Source organism: Stegastes partitus, unplaced genomic scaffold (genome assembly GCF_000690725.1).
Source record: "Stegastes partitus isolate 25-593 unplaced genomic scaffold, Stegastes_partitus-1.0.2 Scaffold2273, whole genome shotgun sequence".
NCBI classification, from domain to species: Eukaryota; Metazoa; Chordata; class Actinopteri; family Pomacentridae; genus Stegastes; species Stegastes partitus.
In genome coordinates, this window is record NW_007580004.1 from 1 (window position 1) to 24,651 (window position 24,651).

Here is a 24,651-nt window from a genome sequence, read left to right on the forward strand (position 1 = left end):
CATTTTAGAATAAGGCTGTAACATAACAAAATGTGGTAAAAGTGAAGCGCTGTGAATACTTTCCAGATGCACTGTACTTTTCACAAAGGGCAACCCGTCTGCAGATATTCCTCAGTGAAAGCGCTCAGCAAAAAGACGGGGTCAAGTTAAGTTTAAAAACCACACAGGAACTTGCAGTGAGTATATAAAATGGGTACTAGCTAATGATAAATGGGCACTGTCAAAACACGAAGGCAGCAGAAAGAAAACGGCAGCAGTTTGCTTATTAGAATTCCGTGACTCAATAAATCTTGCGGACACAAAAATGTGTAGAGGTGAAATTTAAATGTTGATACAGTTGTTTCGGTTGATGTATAGCAATGACTGACATCAGGAGGTCTAATGTGAGATGAACCAGTTCAATGTGACATTCATCAAAAAAAAAAAGAAAATGCATGTTCACAGCTGTGTTTACACACAGACTGCACTCAGGAGTGATGAATAGAGATCTTGTGTCATAGTTTATAACAATTATCATCAACTTAACCCAGAATCTGTTAATCTTGCGAACATCCTGCATAGAAAATCCTCAAGTGCCTCTTTAACCTTTATAGCCTGACTAATTATTTCAATAGCACATGGTCTGTGGTCTTACCAACATAATAGGGAGTAAAACATGGCGTTGCCAAAGAGTTTAAAGTTGTGATTTCTTTGGCAAAACCAAAATCAGTCAGCTTAAGGAGAGCGTCTGGTCTTTTGGAGGTGTACAGCAGGTTCTCTGGCTGAAGGAGAAAAAAACAGTGATCCAGTGTCTGCAGAACAGAAATTATGTAACTGGCAAGTGACACACCGCACTCAATTTTTCCAATTATTCTTGTAAACAAGATCTTAAGTGAAAACATCCAGTGTTTGACTCATACAATTGTTTCACATTAGAGCTGTCAAGCTTGTCTCCTTCCATGACCACTCATGCTTCCCCTTACTCTCATGTTAACATATGTAAACAATTTAATGTTCACTATGAAAAGATGCTGAAGGACTTTGCTTTCATAACCCATCTTTTTTTTTTTGGACTGTGCTACTTTACCTAATGTATTGGGTCTTTGTCACACATGAGATAATGAACTGTCACAGAGCACAGCAACAATTTTACTCACTGTTTTTTTTTTTCCTAACGATGTACAGTTTTTCCCCACAAGGTATCCCACAGTTGCAGGTTTTACTGGAAAATTCTGCATTTTCCACTGCAGCATTTTTCTAAGATGTATACAGAGAGGTATTTACCTTGATGTCTCTGTGAGCAATGTTGATGGAATGCAAGAAATGAATGGCTTCTCCTATACTTTTCATGATGTCTGAGGCCTCTGAGTAAAAAGAAAGTGAAGAGAAATGACAGACATCGTATGGCTTGGTATTTGGCTTTTCAGGGGAAGAGGGCTGGTATGGATGTGGATGAAACTATACATTCAGCAGCACCTTCCGATAAAGTTAAAGATTTCAGGAATTCAGAGCCTATCTTTGATTGTCTGTGTGACTGATGATGTTTTTTCATAGCTATTCGATATGTTTGCATCCTTTGGGGCATGTCCCAGGAAATAGAATGAGCTGGAGAGGCCGCTGTTGGAGGAAGAAATGTAGGCTGCACAATACCTCCCACTCATAGGAAGGTGCCAACTCACACTGTGGACATGACATACTGGAAAAAGGCCAATTATTGTCTGTTCTCTTTATCAAAAACATGTGTTTGACTCCACTGTAAAATCATAAAGCAGTTGCTCCAACATAGTGTTTGTGACCAAATGCCAAGTATCAAAACAATCTTAGAAACAACAGTACATATATATATTTTTACCTCTTTCTGTAAATGCATGATTCCCTCTGTCTTGGATATGACTGAATAATTCACCTCCATCCATGCTGAAAACAAAAATGAGACAGTATGATGAGCCTGTAAAGGCATTACAACATGTTTGTTCCTTTACTACTCAATGAAAAACCGTTAGGCCAGTGAAACTCATTTTACAGCCTGCGGGCCCGACAGAATTTGCAATGAAATAAACTGATTCACAAATGGGAATTTGGGTCTAATAATGTCTCTTGGCTTTTTCTGTGTTTATTTGGAAGTAAATATCTGAAATAAAAAAGACTAGATATGGTCCTTTTAATGTTTATTTATCTTATCAATTTTTTATTTTTTTTTAAAAGTAAATAGGCCCTGGATTAGTCATTTGTAAAAGCAGCCCCTGGCAAAAGCAAGCTGAGCACCCTGTGTCCAAAGTGGTAACAAATGAGGTGGCAGAAACACAAGGCTGCCTTTAGTTTTAATTGGGAAATGAATCAGATACAGCTTTCATGTAATTTTGTACTAAAGCTGATTTAGAAATCAGCTACTGCATTAAAGCACGTCTGCCTCACCATCCAGTCGGAACTGGAATTCCATTCACACACTGCAAGTGATTTAATAAAGGCACCGCAAATGGTAGTGCTATAGAAAAACGTTTAAATTTCCTTGACGCACAGTAAACAATTAGATTAACTCGCAAATTGCAATAAAGACTTTTTCATAACAGAATTTATAAAGTAGGGACAGCACAGATGTATGAATGATGGCGGTATTCCTCTTGGCAGAGGTTCTTCATCCTAGTTCACTGTCATGGCTATCATTGATTCCACCTGTGTGTTGCCTCGTGTGACAAATCGAAATATCTGCCATCTATAAACAGTCCATTTATCAAATTGCGCTAAAGTTGGAAAGCATACCACACTTTCAACGACTTGTCACTTTCATTTTTCTCAGTCAACATTTTTTATTTATGATATCACATCAGTCGTATCATATTAAGTTTGTTTTATGTTTAGTTTTCGTAACATAAAAGGTGAAATTAGACATGAGGTGGATGCCTTACTATGTTACAGACAAAGCACCCCCTCTCTGTTTTTAATTACTTTCTGCCCTGAAGTGGTCTGGAAACTACTGTACTCTACTCAGTTGGTATGCAATAAAAAAAAAAGGAGCTGGCTCCATGAGCACACACAGCAGCTTCTACCAGCCACAACTCCCAGGAGCCATTGAAAGGTGAACAGTGTCCAGGGGAAAAAAAAAAAAAAAAAAAGTTATCTCAACATATGCTATCACTTTTCAAGGCCACACATTCATTACTGGCTCTAATTACGTGTCTTTGCATGTGCAAGAAGGACTCACCACTCCATTACGATGAGGAGGCACTTCCTGCCCTGGTACAGATTCTCATAAACATCTATGATGGACACAACATGAGGACAAGGTGATACCCTCCAGTGCAGCTCCACTTCCCGCCTGGACTCTGGACAGTCCTGCAGCATCTGGAGCACAAAAAGCAGAGGAATGAACACATAAATAAGCATGACAAGATTTTAGTTTTGTTTAGGTACACTTCAGAGTGGATTAAAAAAGATTAACAGAATTTTTTCAGCAAGAGATCATTTGCTGGTTCTCGCTGAAAATGTGGGATTTTGATATTTGTCAAACATAAATACAGATCTAATTGCTGGATTTTTAACTGTTGGACAGACAAATAAGACATTTGGAGACATCACATTGGTCTTGCTTTTTCACTATTTTCTGATATTTGCGACCCATCTGCACGAAATCAGTCACATTGTGTCTGACGGTATTTGGCAGTGATATGGAGCATTATATTGTTACGCTCTGAAATATATGTCACCTACATGCAGAAAACAACTAAATGGACTGATGTAAGTAATAAAAATCAATATTTTATCATGTGTTAAAGTAATTCAGGCTGTATCACGGATATAGCCCAAGGCGCAATGCGACTGATTTCGTGCAGATGGGTCACATTTTATCAACAAAATGACAAATTCGCAATTAAAGTAAAAAGGTTTTTTAGCTGCAGCCCTAGGTGGAAATCAGCGCCGTGCCAGTCACTACCACTGCTTGCAGACACACAACAGACCACCATGCACTCTCACACCTGCACGGTGATGCAGGGGTTAGATTTGTCACCTCATTAAACGAAGGTTCTGGATTCAAACATGCTGGGGCCTTTCTGTGATGAGTTTACATGTTCTCCCTGTGCCTACATGGAATTTCTCCAGGTGGTCCAAAGACATACACGGCAAGTTGATTGCTGATAAATACACTAAAGTGCAAATTAACTACCTCACTGTACAGAAAAACTCCCACCAGTGACACCTCTGCGTTCCTGCACAGTTTTTACTACATAAATCTGAAGCAGGTTGTCAAGCTTCTTTATCAGGATATTGATTTACTGAGACACATTGAGAAGTGAGTAATTCTTTTGACTTTTCTATTTATATCAGTCTGTCTCACATATCATATATCAAGATAACTTTTTTTCGACATTTGTTTGAGCTGAGGCTTCCCTCACACATCATGATGATATTTAGTTTAAGTCAAACAGAGTGCAAGAGACGGTGGTGTGTGTGATTTTCTGATGTCCAAAGACATCAGACAAGGAAGGCAAGCTTGGATGGAAAGAGTTACAATTGCTAGACCTCTACTGGAGGTTTAACTAACTAATTCTAATGTGGACACTGTAAAGTCCACTTCATGTCGAGGGTTTCTCCTGGATACAGGACTTTTGGTAGCCGCCTCAAAGAGGTTTAAATGATAAGAACGGGGAATTTAGAAAATTGGATTTTTTTAAACCAGTTTTGTTTCATTTCTGGTTTCATTTACTCAAGTATAATATAAAAAAACTTTATTTATAAAATGAAAAAAAGAAAGAAAAAAATAAGAAAATGCCTAGATTTCTGTCAAAAAATGTAGCACACACTCCTTGCCTTTACTGCACCCAGAAAAATTTTACAAAAACTACTCCCTACAATGGCTCAAGTCTGTCAAATGTACCGTGGTACGGCATCCAAATGCAGGGTTATGTACTCATATCACCATGCTGGAGAATCAGCTGGTGTCAGCACATTTAGCTCAACTATTAACAAATGTACAACAGTCAATTTGTGTGTGGCAACGGAAGATAGTCAATCTTTTCTACATCTTAATATAAAACATGTGGGGCGCCGCTATAGCTCACCTGGTTGAGCTGGCGTCCCATGTGCAGGGCCACAGTCCCAATGTGGAGGCCATGAGTTCGAATCCCGCTCATGACCCTTTCCCACATGTCCTCCCCCCATTCTATCCCCTACTTTCCTTTCTCTCTCTCACGAACACTATCCAATAAAGGCACAAAGGCCAAAAAAATAACTTTAAAAAAATATAAAACATCTAAGTTATGATAAAATATACCAAATGGAAACAGAGTTGTTTAAGTCCTCAACATGCTCATTTTTGTGCTTGGTCAGCCACTAAAGGATCATTCTGAGTCAGGAAGAGAAACCGGATCTCTGTTTACTTTTAGCCAAGCACAGCCTCTAGATTTGGCCAAAAAAAAACAAACTGCACTGCACATATCAACCGCCTTACTATTAAATAAAGAAACTGGCTTTGCAAAATAACCTGAAAGAGTGAGTTATAATCACTATGGTCAGGTAAAAAGATGTATCAGCTGAGAGTGTGCTGTCTCCATGATCATATACTCTCAGCTGTACCCCTCCAGATTTCATAATCCCTCAGTCATCTCAGGCCTCTTGCACGAGGCTACTTTTAGACACAGGCATGTCCCCCTCTCTCTTTCAAGCTGGCAGCATTTGGATAGGGCAAGTAAACACTCAACACTTTCAAAACAGACACCTGAACATGGTACGCCAGAGGCCAGAGCGCCTGGACAATATATAATTACCTATGTCTAGGACAGATATTAGACCCTGACAAAAAGCTGTTTGTTGAGTATGAACACCAAAATTTCTGAAAATTACAGCTTTCAATGAGAACAAAATCTATAACTCACGTCTGATCCCAACAGTGACCCCACTTCTTGAACTCTGTCCCTAGCTCTAAACACCGCCTGTCACCCCAAACACGCCACTCAGAAGAGCTCATCTGTAGTCATGCACAAATCACACACGACATATGATTGACTAAAAGCAGCCAGAGGTATGCACTGAGGTAATATCTTGATTTGTCTCTCCCTACTGGCTGAAACTCAGAGTTAAACAGCGAAGGAGACACGTACTATTCTGGAAGAGGAAACAGTGTATGAGAAGTAGATTTTCTGTGATCACAGATGAAACACAAGCATCTGTTGAGTTGTCATTTTGGTGAGCTCGGCCTCAAATGCACTTTCGTTTAGCGCCTGCGAGTATGTGAGACGAGGCAGACAAGCTCGCAGCACGAAACCTTTTGGCGACGTTTTCATCCTGTTTTCTGCAAACATAAATCACTCTATAAAGTCTGTCCTTAGTTACTTTACGGACATAACAATGACTAGAGCAGCTCAGGAATTAAAGCAAATATCGGGTACATGGAATTAATCATGTCTTGCAATGCTGTATTGTTCATCCAAGATTTTGAAATGGATCTTTTCTCTTTTTTTTCCAATGTCAGATTTGACCTTCTAAAGATACTGATGCTAAAAGTCAGAGGATTAACACGTTGTACTCCAAAATCGCTCCCAAGGTTTCATCTCTGCACCCTGGGAAATTTGCTCTGCCAGCATTAGGTGCTGCGTTCAAGCTATGTTTACACTCAGATAGTGAGAAATCAGTGGAGGGGCTTTATCTGTCAAGCCATATTTCATAGCACAGGAGTAGCTGACAGAGTAGGTAAAACTAATACATTATGACAGATACAATTACTGTAAGATATAAAGACTAAACGCAAGATTGTGCAAAAGACCACTGCAGTAGTTATCATGTACTAGCAGCAGTTCATCTTTCCCAGCAGAAACTGATATGTTGGGTTGAAGTGTCAAAGGTACAGAGAACATCCTTCTGCCTGAACTTATTAAAGGGAAGCTGCGTTATCACAGTTAGTTAATAATGACAAATGCTGTGCCATAATTGAGCTGCCACACTAAAAAAAAACAACGTGCTGCCAATGTTGTGAAGCACAATCCCTGAAATCTTTTCTCTCACACTTCCACACACCAGCCTTGTGTTGGTCTGTGACACAACACTACATTAGGATCGACGTGTTTACCTTCAGTGCATACTTTTGTCCAGTTTCTCTGTGGAACACTTCCAGCACTCTGCCATTTATCCCCATGCCGAGCACCTGACTCGTGACACTGTAATCGTCTGTTATTACGCTCCTTTTGACTTGTAGAGCACTGTTGAAGGGTTTCACGAAAAGCTGTGGCAAATGAGCAGAGTTCAGGTTGGGCTGCTGTTGGGTCGGGAAAGCCGGCTGGTTCTGATTCGACATGCTAACTGTGAGCGAAAACCGGCCACGGCAACAGGTGTTTTGTTTTGTTTTTGCTCCTCTTCTCTCTGCAAGTTGTAGTTTTCCCTCACCGTGTTAGCTAGCCGGACCACCTAGCTCATGTTGTCCTTGTGCGATATTAGCCGCTAGCAAAGATAGCCGCGGCTCGACTTGTTACTCCGACGGGCAGCTACGAGCAAAACTCTGTCCGACAGGTGCTCTGACAGCTCGAGTCCCCACCGTGGAGTCTCGTTTTAGTATCTACACCAAATAGGATTAAAGTAGGAAAAACTTCAAAAGCTAAAATTGCGGACGTTAACTCAGCATCTCTCACCAACAGTCCGACAGGGGCGAGTCCGAGGGGTGGAGGGGACGGAAGGGGCCACCGCTGGCACCAAACTGCCCCCACAAACCTGGAAGAGGTCAAGAAAACCTGGACAAAGAAGCTCCACATCCAGTTTAAACTGCTCTCTGAAGTGTTTGATGGCCAACAAATGCCCTCAGTTAGATGACAATAAAGCCCATTTTTAAGGGGCTAAAATTGAGACCTTAAAAAAAAAAAAAAAAAAGAATTTGTAATATCATATTCACAGTTTATTCCCTAGCTAAGAAACGAGTAAAATAAAACTGAACAAAACATAAACAGGAAACTACTTACATTTTAATGCTAAGTTTTCGCACTCTCGTTTGTCTTTGCGTTTCCTTTCACGCAATGCATGATGGTCCGTATTTCTTGGGTAGTGACCATCAGCTGTACACTACTTTGCACAGTGCATTGTGGGATATTTTGAGTGCCCTATATAGGGTGTAGCATTTGTAACTTAACATTCGGACAGCACTACAAAACGGCGAACACCCTGATATAGTGCACTGTGTAGGGTATGCTGGGTGATTCTGGACACAGCCAAAGGTTTTTTTTTAATGATGTGTCAATGTTCTCTGTTTTCAGTGACAACTTCCTGTCTCTGTTTTGCTGTGGTAAGAGGAGTCAAGAGGGTAAGAGGGGAGAGGCAAGGGGCATATGATTTAAGTGTAATTTGCACATTAAGGAAAAAAGGTCTTCCTCCCTACAGAACCCACGAGTTCAGACAATGGCCACCTTGAGCTCCCCTGAAACTTTCAAACCACAACTAAGGCTGTTTCTCTCCCTGTTGCCCTGTTTAGGAACCCATAGCAGAAAGCAACAGACTTACTTGTGGTTTGAAATGACAAATATTTAGGTTCCATTTTTTTCTTTTTCAACGCCAAACTTTATTTAGAACGACAAACTTCATTTTTAATGACAACCAATACCGTCTCTGTTTTAGCCCCATACATTTCAGACATGGTATACTGAATATTACGAGTAATAATGAAGTATAGGAGGAGGGGGGAAAAAGTCATACTGCACACAGTCTTCATGTTTGGCACTTATGTCAAAAGCTTGTATTTTACTGATGTAAAAATCTTGTTGATAAGGAGTTACTAAAGTGGTCTGTGCAATAAAACCTATAATCCTGGCCCACCTTATCTACCTATCTATCTGGCTATTTAAACACTTATACTTCTTATACTTCTCCTAAAAGGAGAAAGTAATCTGTTTATATCTAAGGGATATGTACCAGCTGTGGCTTCACCAGTCTGCTAAAGTGATGAAAATTTGTCACGCAGCCCCGATTACATTTGTTGGGGTGATTTAAAAGCACAAACATCCTCACCTGAGCCTGCTTCTCCCTCACATGTAAATTCCTCAAGTTTAGGTTCAGTTTAAAATGTTTGTTTGTTTGACCACTTTGACGTCCCACACATAGACTTTACAGTGTGGGTTTTCTACAAGGGTACTTCAAAAAGTTCCCCGCCTCCCCCAGAAACAAGGGCCATAACTCTCATTTTGGGGGTATTACATACTGCCCTTATATCACACTACACAAACATTCAAATGTTTGAACAATCAAAGAAAAAAGGAGAGGAAAGCTTCAAGCTGGCATGCTGTTTCTGCAGGACAAGGCACCTGTAGCCACATGGGGCTTAGAACTGTTGTAACTATGCACCTTACTGACCCGACCTGCGCTGTCACACTTCTGTCTGTTTCTACTTGCGTGGTCGCTATTTTCAGAGTGATGATGAAGTCATGCATGCTGTTGAGGAGTATCTGGAGGCTTAAGAAGTGACCTTGTTTTGCAAAGGGATAGTGAACCTTGAACTTCGCTGGACTAAGTGCATTGATGTTAAAGGAGACTATGTTGAAAAACTGTGCAAGAGCAATCTTTCCCCTGTGACATTTTCTGGTGAGGTTGAACATTTTTTGAATGTAGTGGAGAAAAAAAAGCACACTGCTTTTTAAGTCAAGTTTTTTTTTTTACAACCGATATGTAATAAATGATTTCACTGCAGCTGAAAAACTTTGATACTGTGTGTGACAGCTCATCCGGATCGATTCTAGCTATCTATCTGACATTATTTACATATAATTATAAATGATCCTTCACATAGAGACAGGATCAGTCTCCAATGTACAAAAGCATGTGCAATAAGCATGCAAATTGCGTGGGTCAAAGAAATAAGGTGCAGAAATTGTTGATATGTACAAAAATAGGCACAAAGTTGCTAAATTTTCAGTAAGAAATTGTATTTTAAAAAGTCTAAGTACAGTGTAAAAACAGAAATAACTAGAGGGCCATCAGTAGAGGGATATAGTTAAAAATAAACCATTGTTTTCAAAATAGATGGTTGCTTTCATTAATCATTGTTGGCTGGTTGTCCAAGGTGAAAAGTGTACTATCCATACATACATTACATGTTATTATAATTTAAAATATGATGGTGATAGCTACATTTGTTTTACCTTGAGTTTGACCTTGAAATATCACCCACGGTCAAATCTTACATCCCCTGATGGAAGTCTATCTATGATTTCCAATACAGTATTTTACAAAACCATTTTCAAGTTACAGTGCAATCAAAATGCATGACCTTGAGTTTGACCTTAAAATAACATCAAAGGTCAAATGTAACATCACCAACAGAAAGCTCCAGCATGGTTGCTTAACTGCACCAAATACCATCAATCACCTTCCACCCATTTGAAGGTATACGGCATTTTTGAAAAGGTGATCTTTGACCTCTAGTGGAGCTATTTTTGCACTGGTTGACCCCAAAATCTAATCGATCGCCAAGGAGAGGCCATTCCTTGTTCACCTGGAAAATATCATCTTGTTACATCTTAGTGCTCAAGCCAGGGACTGTTCACAGACACACACAGACAGACACACAGATGGGACCGATTCAGTTGAGTAACTGGAATGTGGAAAACATGAGTTCAGGTCATGAGTCGCTGTCTTTGACTGAGGTGTTCACATCCCTGATAGCTTTGGGGACAAAGGATCTCTGTACTGTTCAGTCCTGTGGCATAGTGTAGCTGCTGATCTCTCCAGCCAGGATGCTGTGAAGAGGGTGGGTGGCGTTGTCAAGGATGGACTTTGCTGTGCTGTGTATGCATCTCTTGACCACAGTCCTCAGTGAGTCCAAGCTCCTGTCAAGCACACACACAGCCTTCTTCTGTCGTTACACCGAAACAGTGTAACTCTGTTGTTTTAAGTGCACAAACTCGCATAGCCCTCTTGCTTTGCAGACAGCCCATGGCTTCTGCTTGAGACTGCATCTATTTCATAAACAGAAGATAGAGAACTGGAAGCAATAACCTAAACTTAAGCTTCTGTTTACATCTTGTAGGGGAGAAACTCCCACATGACAGTCATTTTTGGTGAGTACAATTTCTATGAGTTGGTGCTGAATCATAGATGTGAAATTGAGTGAATAAGAAAGGTGTGTTGAGATTTTGGCACACAAACTCAAAGAGGTTTTTTGACCTCTTTGATGTTTGCTTGAATCAGCATTGAAGCTGAAATGTGGAAAAAGCCTTCCCTTCATCACCTCATAAAGCTGGAAGTACTGTTGCTTGTGTGTGCCTTACTGTTAATGCGGCTGGTTGCATTTCAGACTTGTGCTGTGTAGAAAGTGATTCAGATATGTTACTTCACAGCTTTTACAGAAAAGCAACCAGGGTGCCACAGTTGTCATTTGAACTGAGGTTCTTTTATTTGTTTAAAAAAATAAAGTGATGAATAGGTAAGCCTGAGTACACTTCCGGATGTCTCTACTCTCTGCTATCTACTCTACAACTACTCTACCAACAGTAAAATAAATCTTAAATGTGAAAAAAAGCCTTAGCTACGTATGAGTTAAAATACCATTGCTTGTGCATGGCTTTCCGTTACGGCGACTACATGCAAGTCAGATTTGTGTCATGTTAAAAGTGACATGGAAATGTTACCTTGTCCAACCTAGTAAGATTGCCGTCACGACTTTTGTGGATAAGTGACCAGGGTGCTCATTCAGACTTGAAGCCGGCACGTTCGGTTGCCTTCAGAATCATGGCAAGGAGTCATGTCTGAAAGGGGTTAAGGAAAAATCCAGCATTCTGAAGACACAATCAAGAAATTCAGTTTTGTACAACACACACCAGGCACGTCATGTAGCAATGCATCATTTAATGTACGTCAGCTTGCACCATTAATGAGTGTAATAGTCTCAAACAAAGGACCAAATGTGTTGGAAATGAACTACAGTGGTAGTCTCTCTCCAACAAACTGAGCAACTGACACTTTCTCAATAAAAAGTGATCACTGTCTTCTTTATAAAGAGATTTATTTATTTGTCTTAGTGTTTTTACCACAGGCAGTCTGTTCCTTTTCCTTTCTCAAACGAGTGAAACAGCGCTCCACGGGGCGTGTGGTCAGATGTGGTATTGTATCTTTTCTTTACCAAACGTAAAGGGAAGGCGAAGCTTTGAGTTTAAAAGTTTTGCTAATTAGTTTTACAACAAAGACAACAAAATAAAATTTAAAGAAAGCAACATAAATAAAAAAGAAATGAAAAGGCTACCCGAGTCACAAGTGCCATGAGAAGTGGCATGGACAGTTCACTTCCATGACTGAAAGAAGTGCAGAGAGCTGCAATTAACCCAAGTCAAATACAACTAATCTGCCTGACCTGTCTTTTTTATCGGCTTAATTCCCTAAATAATAGTAAACAAGCAAGGCGATTAATTATAGCAGTCAGCACTCTAAAGGATATTTTCTCAAAGAAAGCATTGAAATCATTAGGCATACAGGGGAGGTTGAATTAATTTTTTCTGAATACATGTAACATGCCCATGGATGAGAATATATTACTGACAAATTAATAAAATATGTTAATGTGTTCGGTTTGTCCTGCGGAACTAATGATATACTGCTCTGCCGCGGTACAGGTTCACGTCGGATATAAATAAGCGTCGGACCAGCGTATCCCAACGAGGAACAGCTGATGACAGTAAAGCAACATTATACACACAGAAGGCAGTACATGCTAAAAATGGGTTGTTTTAGAAGCGCTGTGCTGACGTGTTGAATATCAGATCGATTATCATCAGGAGCATCTCAGTGACGCTGGTTTATTTTCTGAGAAAATGTTTGCCAAAGCGTTTCGTGTCAAATCCAACACTGTAATCAAAGGATCAGACAGGTGAGTCAGAGCTGCTGCCTGCTAGGAGCTTAGCTTCTACTGATCGCCATGTATTCATTTCTGCAGGTTATGTCAATTACTTTGTGACGAGGTGAATGGAAACGGCCTAAAGAACCCAACGTTAAACATATTTGGCTGTCATGAATGGAACAAGCCAAAATCGAAGTACTATTTTGTTAAGCTTCATATTTGATCTGGTTGAAGCTATATATAAAGATAGCAGCCGTATATGATTTGTTAGTGAATTTTCAGTGAATGTCAGCTTCTGGGCTGAAAGGATGGGGTCAGGCGATTATTAGACGGCAATAGTGGCAATATCGGTCATTATTTAGCAAGGATATGACCTGTTGTTTACCTTTGTAATGCTGATTTTGGCGGTAATTAAATAAACAATTTTTCTATTAAATTCAGTGTGGCCCTTTGGTATTCAGTCTAATTAGATGACAAGGAACTTCTAGTTATTATATTGCAACACTCTTGATTGATTGATTAAGCTTACTTGGAATATGTGCAGCAAATTTCATCTTACTGAAAAAGAATATTTAAATGAATACTCTTAGCCAAAGGGAAAGATAATACTAATATTGTAGAGGAAAATTGTATTTCTGACAAGCTAGCGCTGTTTTAGAAATATACAAATGAAAATGCATTTTAAAATAATTTAAATCAATTAAAAAACAAACCCAACAGTAGCTGATTAGTCTGGTGCCTGTTATGGAACAATTAGGGGGTGTGAAAACAGCAGAAGGCTGCGTTTAGTTTGAGAGAAAGCGTTGTAGATAATATTTGAAAATAAAGTATTGAAAATATTGCAGGTGTGAATATGTAAAATATCTGACTGTAGATATTGGAATCTTTCCCGAACTTTTCTTTCATGTTTGTCTCTAGGAGAAAGCTCAAAGCTGACATAGCTGCAGCCTTTCCTTCGCTGTCTGCCGATGAACTGTCTGACCTGGTCCCCAACAAAGAGGAAATAAATGTTGTGAAGATTTATGCGCACAAGGGAGAAGCTGTAACAGTTTATGTTCTTCACAAAAATCCTCTGTTCTTTGAACTGGAGAAACGACTTTATCCCACAGGTATCCTTATCCTTACTTTTATTCATTTCTCAACATTGTTTCGGTTGTGGAACAGTACGCAAAACATACCATGTATGACTGTGTTTGTGATAAATAAAGACCTTGAACCTTGTAAGTAACCAGCACTAAAGCTAGATTCAGATGACTGATTGATAGAATTGCTCTCAAGTAACTTCCTTGATGTCATATTTTTCAGTGTATGTGCTTTGGCGTTACCCTAATCTCGTACCAACATTCAGGACATGGCCACCTGTGCTTCAGAAGTTGATTGGAGGGGCAGGTATACTACTTCTCTCGAGATCAGAAGTCCTGTTCAGATACTTTGTATACTTAAACTGATATTAACAGATTAAAAATAAATAAATAAATTGTGCTTCTTCTAAGATCTCATGCTGCCAGGTGTGGTGGTGCCTTCGTCTGGTCTCCCAGGTGTGAAACGGGGAGACTGCTGTGCTGTTACAATAGTGAATAATAGGTATGCTGTAGTAAAGATTTGGATAGACTTCTTGCACGTTCCTCATAGATTTAGGTGTGATGCTGTTGTCCTGGTTTATTGCAGAGCTCCTGTTGCGCTTGGCACAGCTGCAGTGTCCAGTGAAGAGATGCACAGTTTGGGTATGAAAGGCAGAGGACTGTGTGTTCTCCACACATACATGGATTATCTCTGGTAAATAGCTTCTGTCTTCCTACATTTAATGAATGAATGAATATTTCTGGACTTTTTAAACAAATAGGCTTATTTGCATTCTTCACCAAAGCTAGATGCAAAGATTGACATCGCAATAATATCTGTTAAATATGCGGCCACAGCCAGCAGCTGATTAGCTGAGCATCAAGATTTGAACCGTTTTTAAGCTATGCTAAGCCATTTAACTATGGCTGTTGCTGTATATTAGCCAGACTGACATGCGAGTGGTAATCTCGTTTTTTTATTGGTTATTGAGATCATCATTAGTTGTTGTCTTGCTAACAACTACTTTCTCTGAAGCCAGTATATTTAAATGCATACGTACAGTCAAGTAAATTGTGCGGGGTTTTTTTGTTTTGTTTTTCATATCCTTTTCAGGGCATTTGGAGATAAGTCAGGTCCTCCTTCTTTATCGGATACCGAAAGTGAAGAACACGAGGTAGATGGAGAGGATTCTGAGGTCAGTGAGAAAGAGGACGACGGGGTTGAAAAGGTATTACAGGACCAAGAGAGCTTGGGTGAATCTGCCACAGATCAAGCCTGTTCTGGTGTTAAGGAGCTGAACTTAGCTGAGAAAGAGGAAGAGAAAGATGAAAAGGGCAGTGAGCAAGAGGACGAGAACCAGGATGACCAGAAAACCCCACAAGGTACCAGATTAAGTGCACGCGCGCACACCTACACACACACATACACACACGTACATATATATATATATATATATAAAATAATGTTAGTCCCCTAAATGATCATATGTTCGGTCTTCAACTGGATAAGGCCTGCTGATGTGGTAACATAGAAGCACATTCAGAGAGGAAAGGATGTGACTCAGGTCATCTCCTGACGTTACAGAGATAATGGACGCCCTGCTGTTGCAATGCTTCTTGCATGCTCTTAAGAGCAAGGTGAAGAAGTCAGAGCTCCCTCTGCTGACAAGTACATTTCTCCGCAACCACATGTTCTCCTGCTGGTAAAGTACAGTTCGTCTTTTTTAGAAGTGCCAATTCATGTGAATTAAATTGATACTGAACACATCTCACATTTTTCAGCCCAAGTGGAACACAACTTGATATCAAGAAATCCAGCTATAAAAAGGTATATCAGCTGTCCAGAATGTGACATTTTACACATGTTCATAGAAAATGTATACCTCCATCATTATGTATGCTTCTTCCCAACAGCTTTCCAAGTTTCTACATGCCATGCAGCAGCAGCATCATCTTGTGCGAGTGAAAGAACTCACCAAGGGTGTGGAGAGCATTGTGGAGGTGGACTGGAAAAATCCAGAGTGAGTCAAGCTTTGTCTCAAATTCAAGAAATTCTTGGTGGAGATTCTAACTCACAACCCACACACTCTTAGACTGATAAGTCTGTGTTTTCCTTGTAATACTTGAACATTTTATAGACTGCGTTCCTTCAGCATTCCTGAGGAGACAGATGTTGAAGCAGCTGTGGTGCAGGATGGAGGGGAAGGAGAAATAGTGTACCATCCTCCGGAGATCACAACTCTATACTCCGTGCCTGCTCGGCTGGAGCCTCTCTTTCTGGATGCAAACAAGAGGTGTGTGTGTGTGTGTGTGTGATTGTGTGTTTTCCTAACCCTGCCTCTTCTTGCAGCCTCATGTTTGCATAGTTCAGACAGCAGGGGGACATAGCAGGGAGAGTTGGAGCTTGTGTTTAGACAGAGGAGTCATTGAATCCCCAGCAGCCCCAGGAGGGCTGTACTATAACTGTGATCAACCAGTCTGTGAAGGGATAAGGTAATGTTTCCATGTGTTTAAAATCATTCTTTTGTTTGCTTATTTACAGCTCCATATGTGCTAGACACTAAAGAATTTCACTAAACGGAGAATACTGACACTTGAATGATGGATCACCCACATTTTGCAAACCCTGCCTCTTCTTGCAGCCTAATTTTTGAATGGTTCCCACAGCACATCTGTCATTTTTTCACATCTGATCTGATGTGCTGTATGCGTTTTAACAAAAAAGCATTGTGTCATGTTCACAGCTTCTTTTTTTCACGAGGCTTTTTCCCAGCAGACATGTTGATGCATCATAGTAGGAAAAGCATGAGTGTTTTTCATAATGTCAGTGATGACTGTGTTTGATTCTCGTGGCCCAGTAAGCCACAACACTGTGTAAGCATATGTAATGCTTTGCCCTGAGGCTGAAGCTGTTAAATGGTCCAGAGGAGAGGAATTTTGGAGGAGTTTCCTCTAGGTAATTGAAGTTTTTGTTGAAAACCCACATCAGACATGAAAACTTCAATTATCTAGTTAAAATTCCTAAAAGGTTCCTCCTCTGAGGTTTTCTCCTTTTTTTATTGCTTTTTAACCAACACTGAATCTCTGTCAATTCAATTAGACTTTTTACATGAAAATTAAAAAAAACAAAACAAACAAAGAAGCCGTTGATGTCAATGTGGCAACAGAATCTACAAACTTATGTAAATGAGTTAAACACACATTAAGTCTAAAATAAGACTATACACAGAGTAGGTTGACAGCCTGATAGTTTGCCAGACCAACAGCCTGCTGCTGAACCTCAGCAAAATCAAGAAGCTGATTTGGGACTGTAGAAGAAACCAGCAGAAGAACTACAATTCACTGAGGATAAACGGATCGCTTGTGGAGAAGCTGTTTAAGTACTTGGCCACGCACATCTCTGAGCATCTGTCATGGACCAAACAAGAGAGCATCTTTTTCACAGCTCATGAAATTTAGGAGTCTCTCTGAAGGTCCAGAGGATTTTTTTTTTTTTTACACCAGAGTAGTGGAGAGCAAACTCACTGGGAATATCACCTAGTGATATGGGAAAAGGGCTGTTCACTCACAATCCCTGTGCAACCTGTCAGCTTTGAAAAAAAAAAAAAGAAAGTAATGGGGTAAAATTGCAGTTTCCAGATGTGCAAGGCTGACTGAGACCAATCCACACAGGGTCAGTGATGCAGTTGCAGTCATAGGTGCATGAACTAAATCTTGTGTTGAAGGAGGTGAATGCAATCACTAATATCACATTTTATATATTTTAATTGATTGACATTAATTTGTAGAAAACTGTTTTCACTTTGACATCTTTTTTTTTGGTAAGTTCTTGTCCAGAAAGCCAAATTGAATTACCCATGATTCAATGTTGAAATGCAATAGAAAAGGGGAAACTTCCCAGGGGATGTGAATACTAACTACAGCCACTGTTGAGACAGGATATTTGGCTAAGGCTGTACATTCTATGGTATCCAACTTCTGTCCACCTTCTATAGATACATTTAGTTTCCAGTTCATTAGACACCAAACCAGTACAAATGCTGTCTAACACAACAATGGTGCCCACTTTTATGAAAGTTTGAATGTCTAGTTTTATTTGAAAGGGTTTTAGAGAGGTGTTAATTCAGCATTTTAAAGGCTGCAGTCTCTGGAATTGCTCCATTGTGATTCACTGTACTGGTTGTTGTGTTCAGTATTTTCTTCATTCCACTTGTATCAGTGAGTTAGACAAAGAATGTTCCGCACAAACTATGTGTATGTGTCAAAATGACCATGAAGTTGGATCAACTTGAGTATTTCAACCTTCATGACAGTGTGAGTTTAATTGTCCCGGTAGAAATATTTACACAGGAATGAGAAGAAAAAGTGATATTTGCCAAGATATTGGCTAAATTTCTAACATTTTCAAAATGATCAACTCTGCAGGAAAGGAACAACGCTGCACGCTGCTGAAGTGAGAAGTATCATCACAGAATATGTGAAGAAAAATGAACTGGTGGATGAAAATAATAAGAAGTAAGAACATGCTTCAATTCTTTAAGGGTGTGATGCAGATGTGGAGTGCATGTTGTCTGTGTCACATTCAGCAAAAGAGTTTGACTGAGGTCATGATTTCCTAATTAGATAATAATGTAGAAATGTATTAATGACTTGACATTTCATAATTTAATTCTGCTTGCTAAATAGCTTGTATAAAGGAGAAAGAACCTTGGAAATCACAGAAGACTGATTACGTTGTTTATTGGGTTTTTTAGCACTTGGCAGTAGTAAAAGAGCAGCCTTAGTTTCCATTGAATAAACACAGAGATGACGTTAGACCATGTAATGTCATTACAGTTAAGTAAAATATATAATTGTGACTCTGATGTCATCTCATTTTTTGTTTGTTTGTTTTTGTCATGAGAATTTGTGTGTTTTTTATTCTGAAACAAACTGATAACAAGTAATGGAGCATAGCTTAAAAAGGCAGCATACTTTAAGCATGTTTATAAGTGCCTGTCCAACTTCAGTGCTTCTCCTTCCTCTACTAGTTATGTGACCATAAATCCTGCTCTATGTGATTGCTTACTGGAGAAATCCGAGTACCAGGAAGTAGAGTCTCTCAAGTGGGACGACCTCTTCAGCAGGTAAAGATGATTTTATTTTTTTTCTTAGTTTGTTTATGGTTAAACTAGATTTGGAAAGCTTTAGACTGAACTACGTTGACGGGAGATTTTATAGATGTTGTGTACAAATAGTGTGGAAATGTTTTTTACAGATTATTTTGTTGGGCTTTTCGCTTTTGTTAGACAGGACAGTGTAGAGACAGAGAAACGTGGGGAGAAGAACGGGGAAAGGACATGCAGCAAATAAGCCGCTAGCTGGACTCGAACTGTGGCTGCTGCATCGGGGACTAAAGTCCTTGATACATGGGTCGCTGTCTTATCCGGTTGAGCTACCAGGGCGTCCTGTAGTGTGGAATTTTATAGATCAGTCATTCACTACCATCCAGTATAACTGTAAATCCCTGTGTACCATCGTAAACAAAAGTTTAGATATGCTTGTAAAGGCCGTGTATAACATTGTAGTCTTGGGTTTCCAATAACTCTTACAACTCCTACTCTTCTATGATGGAATGTTTGATGATTTCATAGATTTAATATAGGTCTTTTGAAAATATGACAAAATCTGCTGGATCAAAAATGTAAGTACAGCAACGTGAATGATCAGTTTCCGTGATGTAGACTGTTGTGGCTATAGCTGCTGACTCCTTTGAACCAATTTATTTAGGGCCCATTTAATACACTCTTACACTCTGCCACAACACTACACTAGGAACGTCTAAGAAGCTGAGAACAGCTGTGAAGAAGAAAATCATTGATTTGAAGTTCGAAAAGTCACTTGGAGTCATTTCAAAGATGCTTCAGAGCCCAAAATGATTTAAGCAAACATTTGTTTGTAAGTAGAAAGTGCATGAGACAGTTGTGTCCCTGCTACTATCAGGGGGAAAAATGCCAGCTATCACCTCCTGCTAAGGGAAAATTGGTCAGGATGGTCAACAAAGAATCACCAAAAAGCAGGTTTGCAATGAATTAGAAACTGCTGGAATGCTAGTGTGATGCCTTCAACCCCAAAAACACCAAGCCTACCATCAAGCATGGAGGTGGTAGTATTATGCTCTGTGTTTTGGTGCCAGTGGAACTACGTCTTCACACAAAGTAGATGGAATAATGAAGAGAGAGGATTACCTCCACATTCCTCAGGAAAACCTAAAATCATCAGCCACAAGGTTGCGTCTTGGATACAGTTGGGTTCCAACAAGACAATGACCCTAAACACACATCAGAAGTGGTTAAAACAAAATAAAAGGAGGAGAATCAGGCTAGAATTAAGGTCCTAGACTGGTCTCGCCAAAGTCCTGACCTAAACTCCAACAACAATCTGTGAACTGTGATGAAGAAATATGTCTGTCAGAAACCCCCAAAATGTAACTGAACTGCACCAATTCTGCCAAAAACTTACCAGAAGCTTTTGGATGGCAACCCTAAGCAACTAATTGAGGTGAAAATGGTCAAAGACATTCACCAAAATATTACAGTTTAATGTAATAGTCATACTTCTAGAAGACCTCTAGTAAATCAGTCAAAAACCAAAATGCATGATTGTTGTTGAGTTTTTTTTGTGACAAAGAGTTGGAGTTGGAGGTGTCACTGGGAACACAAGAGTGCCATGATACACATGGTCTTTACAAGTGTATGTTAACTTTTGTTCAAGACTGTAAAAAGGCCTTATGACTATTGTAGGCAGTTAAAGGCAGCGTGACTGCAAGATGGGCGCCAAATGAAGTAGTTGTGCTAATGCCACCTTCAATCTAGATGTGAAGAATGTGTAAGGAACAGTGTCATTGCTCTGATGTCGGCAATGTCTGGTTTGTATCTGTTGCTATGAAAAGCATCATCACCTCTCTGTAACAGGAAGAAACAAAAAGTCTGTCCTGTTACAGACTTTCATTTTTGCAGCAGTACTAATCTAGAAAACACTGGTAAGTCTGTGAAGTATTGGTAGGCCGCTCAGTTTCTCCCACTAATAAACTTTTCTCAGCAAAAGGTTCTTTACTCCTTTACTATTTGGGGTAAATATAGATTACTTGGCTCAATAACTATCTCCTTCTAAGGATTTATATTTTGTGAAATGGGTAGCAAAGCTAGCTTTTTCTGCAAGTAAATGAAAGGAGCATCTAGCGTTGTTTTACGTGGAGCTTTTGGTGATCATATGCTATGCATTTTTGTGCTAGATATACACATTTAACACAATTCAACAGGATATCTGTCTCTCTATCATCTAACTACAGTCAAACATGTTTTTAACAGGACATTGGGAAGAATGCAGGAGTGTTTTCAAGTTGTGTTCCCCGGACAAGCATCTATAATAAAGAAGGGCCATATTGAGCCTATAGACATCTCTGTGGCTTCTCGAGGCTCCAATAAGAAGGTGACAACTTTTGCTACAATACCAAAAATTGTCAAATCTATCAATGTGGATTTTGTTGGATCTTTTAGAAAGAGAGTTTAAGGAGCACAAGTGTCCACAGCCTGTACTTAGGAACACCAGTACTTTGACTTTAAAGCTAACTAACTCCATACCATTGATGTCGACTCATATCGACTCTTTAAATTAACTTATACAGTCCAGCGTTATAAATATCTGGTTTAAATATCTAATGTGGTTCGACGGCAGATTGTGCTACGAACCTCATGTAAATGAAATGAAATGAAAAAGCTAGATTCAAAATGTATTTTTACACTGCAACAAAGTCTACTCTTCCTTTGAGAACAAAAAAAACACAAATCATTCAACAAGCCATCTTTCTGTCATGCTGCTGTCACCACCCGTAAACCCCTGGATGCTTTCTACCACAGCGTCCTGGGATTCATTACTGTGAGTCAGGGTTGGCTGGACTGACAACTAGAAGGCTTCGGCATTCTGGTTTCCTCATTTGTAGGGCCTTGCTTTTTAAACTGCCAGGATATTTAACATCTTTAGTAGCATTCAGAGAGGGTTATCATGACACCAAATCAAAGAAAAGCTTGGGTTTACTTTACTTGTGACTGTTCTGACTTGACATGGTATTTGTGTGTGCATGTGTGTGATTTTTATCTCGAGTGAATGAACTGTGTTACTGCGAATGTGTAACACATGTTTTTGTAGTCTGGTCTCTCCTGCAAATAAGATCTCAGTGGACTTCCAGAATAAATAAAGCAAAGGGGAAAAAAAAGGAACTTTAACATGCTACAGTGTCAAAGCTAAGAAATGGATATTGAGCGGGTGTAATGACTACCACACTCATCTTCTTAGGTGAGCATAGTGATTTCCAAAGTTATTCCAATTTATCTAGAAAGGGCCCCTCATGTTTGTACGGAAATTCATGGCAATTTATTCAATAGCTGCACCTCATGTTTGTGATAGACTGAGGCTCAGGGGAACAAGCTATTAGTAATCAACCTATAGGAACCACGAATGTCTGGGCAAAATTTTTATCGCTGTCCATCCAACGGATATTTCAGTCGGACCCTGACTCACTGGCTGACATTCCATAGACCAACATTTCGCAGGGCACATCCCTGGAGTCATGTCACTTTCATGAATAATTTGATAATGGTTGATTCATATACCAAGTGGGGCATTTTCCAGTTGAAGATTAAACTTGTCAGCGCTCCCCATTTGTACAAAGTATGTAATGGAGACACTATTTTCAAATGACCTTAGACTTACCTTTGGCTTTTCTGTGCAGCAGTTTCATGTTACTTTATGGCTGACATTAGGCAAGCATCAGCTCATGATCATGCTGGCTGATTTATTGTTCTAACTTTTCCTGTTGCCGTGTGCCACCTCTAGGTTACTATGATAAAGAATCTGGAAGTGTATGGTTTGGATCCTGCGGTCGTAGCCGCTGCTTTGCAGCACAGAGTTCAGGCCAGCTCTGTCTTGCAACCAATCCCAGGAGCCAAGGACAAAGTACTGGTCCAGATCCAAGGCAATCAGATTCATCAAGTCGGCAATCTGCTTCTCGGTATTGACCTTATTCATACTTTATATTCAGCTTTCTTTCAACAGTTGATTTTGATTGCTTTATTTCTAACAAATGAAGTCAGTTCATGTTATATTTCTATTTCAGATCATTATCAAATTCCTCGGAAGTACATCCAGGGACTAGACAAAGCTTCAAAAAGTGGCAAGAAGAAGTAACATCTGCTAAACCAGCTGTTCATTGTCTTTAAAGTTGTTCTAATGTGAGCAAACAGAACAGCAATAACACTGTTGGTCATTCATTTAATAAAAGTGCTTAATAACCTCACCACACACTTTACAAAGAAATTTCTTGGGTTTTTTTAAACAGAATAAAGCTGACTGAAATACTGTGACATTTCTGAGGAGAGAGACAAATGGGGAATGACATCCACCCAATTTTTACAAAGCAGCTTGATCTAAACCACTCTGGTTTGTGGTCTGCGCCTTAGTTGGCTGCTGGGTGCCTGCGTACAGCAATTTATTACCTGTATTTCCATGTTCACATGTGGAAGCTGCAAATATAACATTAGTGATGGTTTAACCACTGAGAGGCTTCAGTTGAGAAACTGGGGTCTTGTGCAACTGCTTGTGCACAGCGATGATATTAAAGTCGAGCAAATGTCTCCCACTCCTGTTGTTAAAGCAGCTGTTTTCAGGTCGTGTTATTTGCTGTTGTGGAGTTGTGATATACTTGAAAGTCCAGTGAAGTGATTCTTAATGAATGCATGAACAAGAACATTTCATAACATGTAGTTTCAACCCTCAAATCACTGGAACAAACACAAATAAATAAAAAAGCAGTAACTTTTGTGCGGTATTGATATGAATTCAAAACTGCAGTATTTCACAGTGGTGAAGTCACCACACCAAAGGGAAATTTGAAATTTTCATCCGGTGATTTTTTGCAGGCCCTCACAGAATTTGCCGTAAGCCTTCATTTGATTTAGGTTGTTTTTGCTCTGGTTTTTTCTTCTGAGTGATGAACTTTGTATGAGGCTGTGAACAATTCTACGTTCTCAGTTATGTTGAGGTCTGTGGTGTCCAATTTCGCAAACTTGTTTTCCAAGTTGGTGCCATATTCGTAGTGTTTCTGAGAACAAAAGATAGAATTGTGCCAATCTGGTGTTTTCCTAAAGGCAACCCAAATTTTTTCATAGTTCTCTCCAGACACAGTTTTTTTCCACCGGGGATGCAGCATCACTTTTCCGTCATTAAAAACAAATCTATAAAGTGCTTAACAAAGAAAATCAACGTAAGCCCATAAAAGCAACAAGGAGAGAAGACAAAAAACAAAGCAACAGAAGATCCAAATATAGAGAAATTATAATACTGAAATTAACGGGAGCATACAGATTAAAAACTTGCATCCTCAAAGCGCCCTGGTTGCTTAACCGGATAATGAAACAGGGGCTATAGTCCCCGACGTAGCAGTCGTGAGTTCGAATCCCGCTCACGGCCCTTTGCTGCAGGTCTATACCCACCCTCCAAGTTGTGTATTAAAAAAAACACAACTTGTATTATGAGGGAGGTGAAAAGGGAACTTCAGTAGGCTAAATGGGATGAGATAAAAGCATAAATTATCATTTCTAACAGAGGCTGTGATACGATGGACCCCAGTCTGCTGGTGATGTTCCTCAAGGAAAGGAAACATGTGCGCGATATTAAACTGATATGGTTTTCATAGTGCTTTGACTGATCAAATGTGACACCAAGGTTTCTAAGACTGCTCCTCATGGTGAAAGACAGCGACCCCGTATACTGAGCCAC

General features: G+C 39.7%; 2 protein-coding genes across 2 annotated transcripts; one reads left to right on the plus strand and one right to left on the minus strand.

The window, feature by feature from the left end:
• Nucleotides 1-434: 434 nt before the first annotated feature.
• LOC103374533 (MAP kinase-activated protein kinase 2-like) lies at nucleotides 435-7,799 on the minus strand. Its single transcript, XM_008304632.1, has 5 exons — nucleotides 7,040-7,799; nucleotides 3,182-3,321; nucleotides 1,832-1,896; nucleotides 1,264-1,343; nucleotides 435-761 (listed from the first exon to the last, which is right to left on the minus strand). The coding sequence occupies exons 1-5, from the start codon at nucleotides 7,262-7,264 to the stop codon at nucleotides 603-605; spliced, it is 669 nt and encodes a 222-aa protein (XP_008302854.1). The 5' UTR covers nucleotides 7,265-7,799; the 3' UTR covers nucleotides 435-602.
• Nucleotides 7,800-12,626: 4,827 nt separating this feature from the next.
• eif2d (eukaryotic translation initiation factor 2D) lies at nucleotides 12,627-23,190 on the plus strand. Its single transcript, XM_008304633.1, has 15 exons — nucleotides 12,627-12,805; nucleotides 13,694-13,884; nucleotides 14,081-14,164; nucleotides 14,269-14,359; nucleotides 14,444-14,551; nucleotides 14,951-15,219; nucleotides 15,422-15,539; nucleotides 15,619-15,664; nucleotides 15,751-15,857; nucleotides 15,975-16,130; nucleotides 18,262-18,351; nucleotides 18,867-18,962; nucleotides 21,186-21,306; nucleotides 22,711-22,885; nucleotides 22,991-23,190. Exons 1-15 carry the CDS (start codon nucleotides 12,750-12,752, stop codon nucleotides 23,059-23,061), a joined length of 1,779 nt encoding a protein of 592 aa, XP_008302855.1. The 5' UTR covers nucleotides 12,627-12,749; the 3' UTR covers nucleotides 23,062-23,190.
• Nucleotides 23,191-24,651: the final 1,461 nt, after the last annotated feature.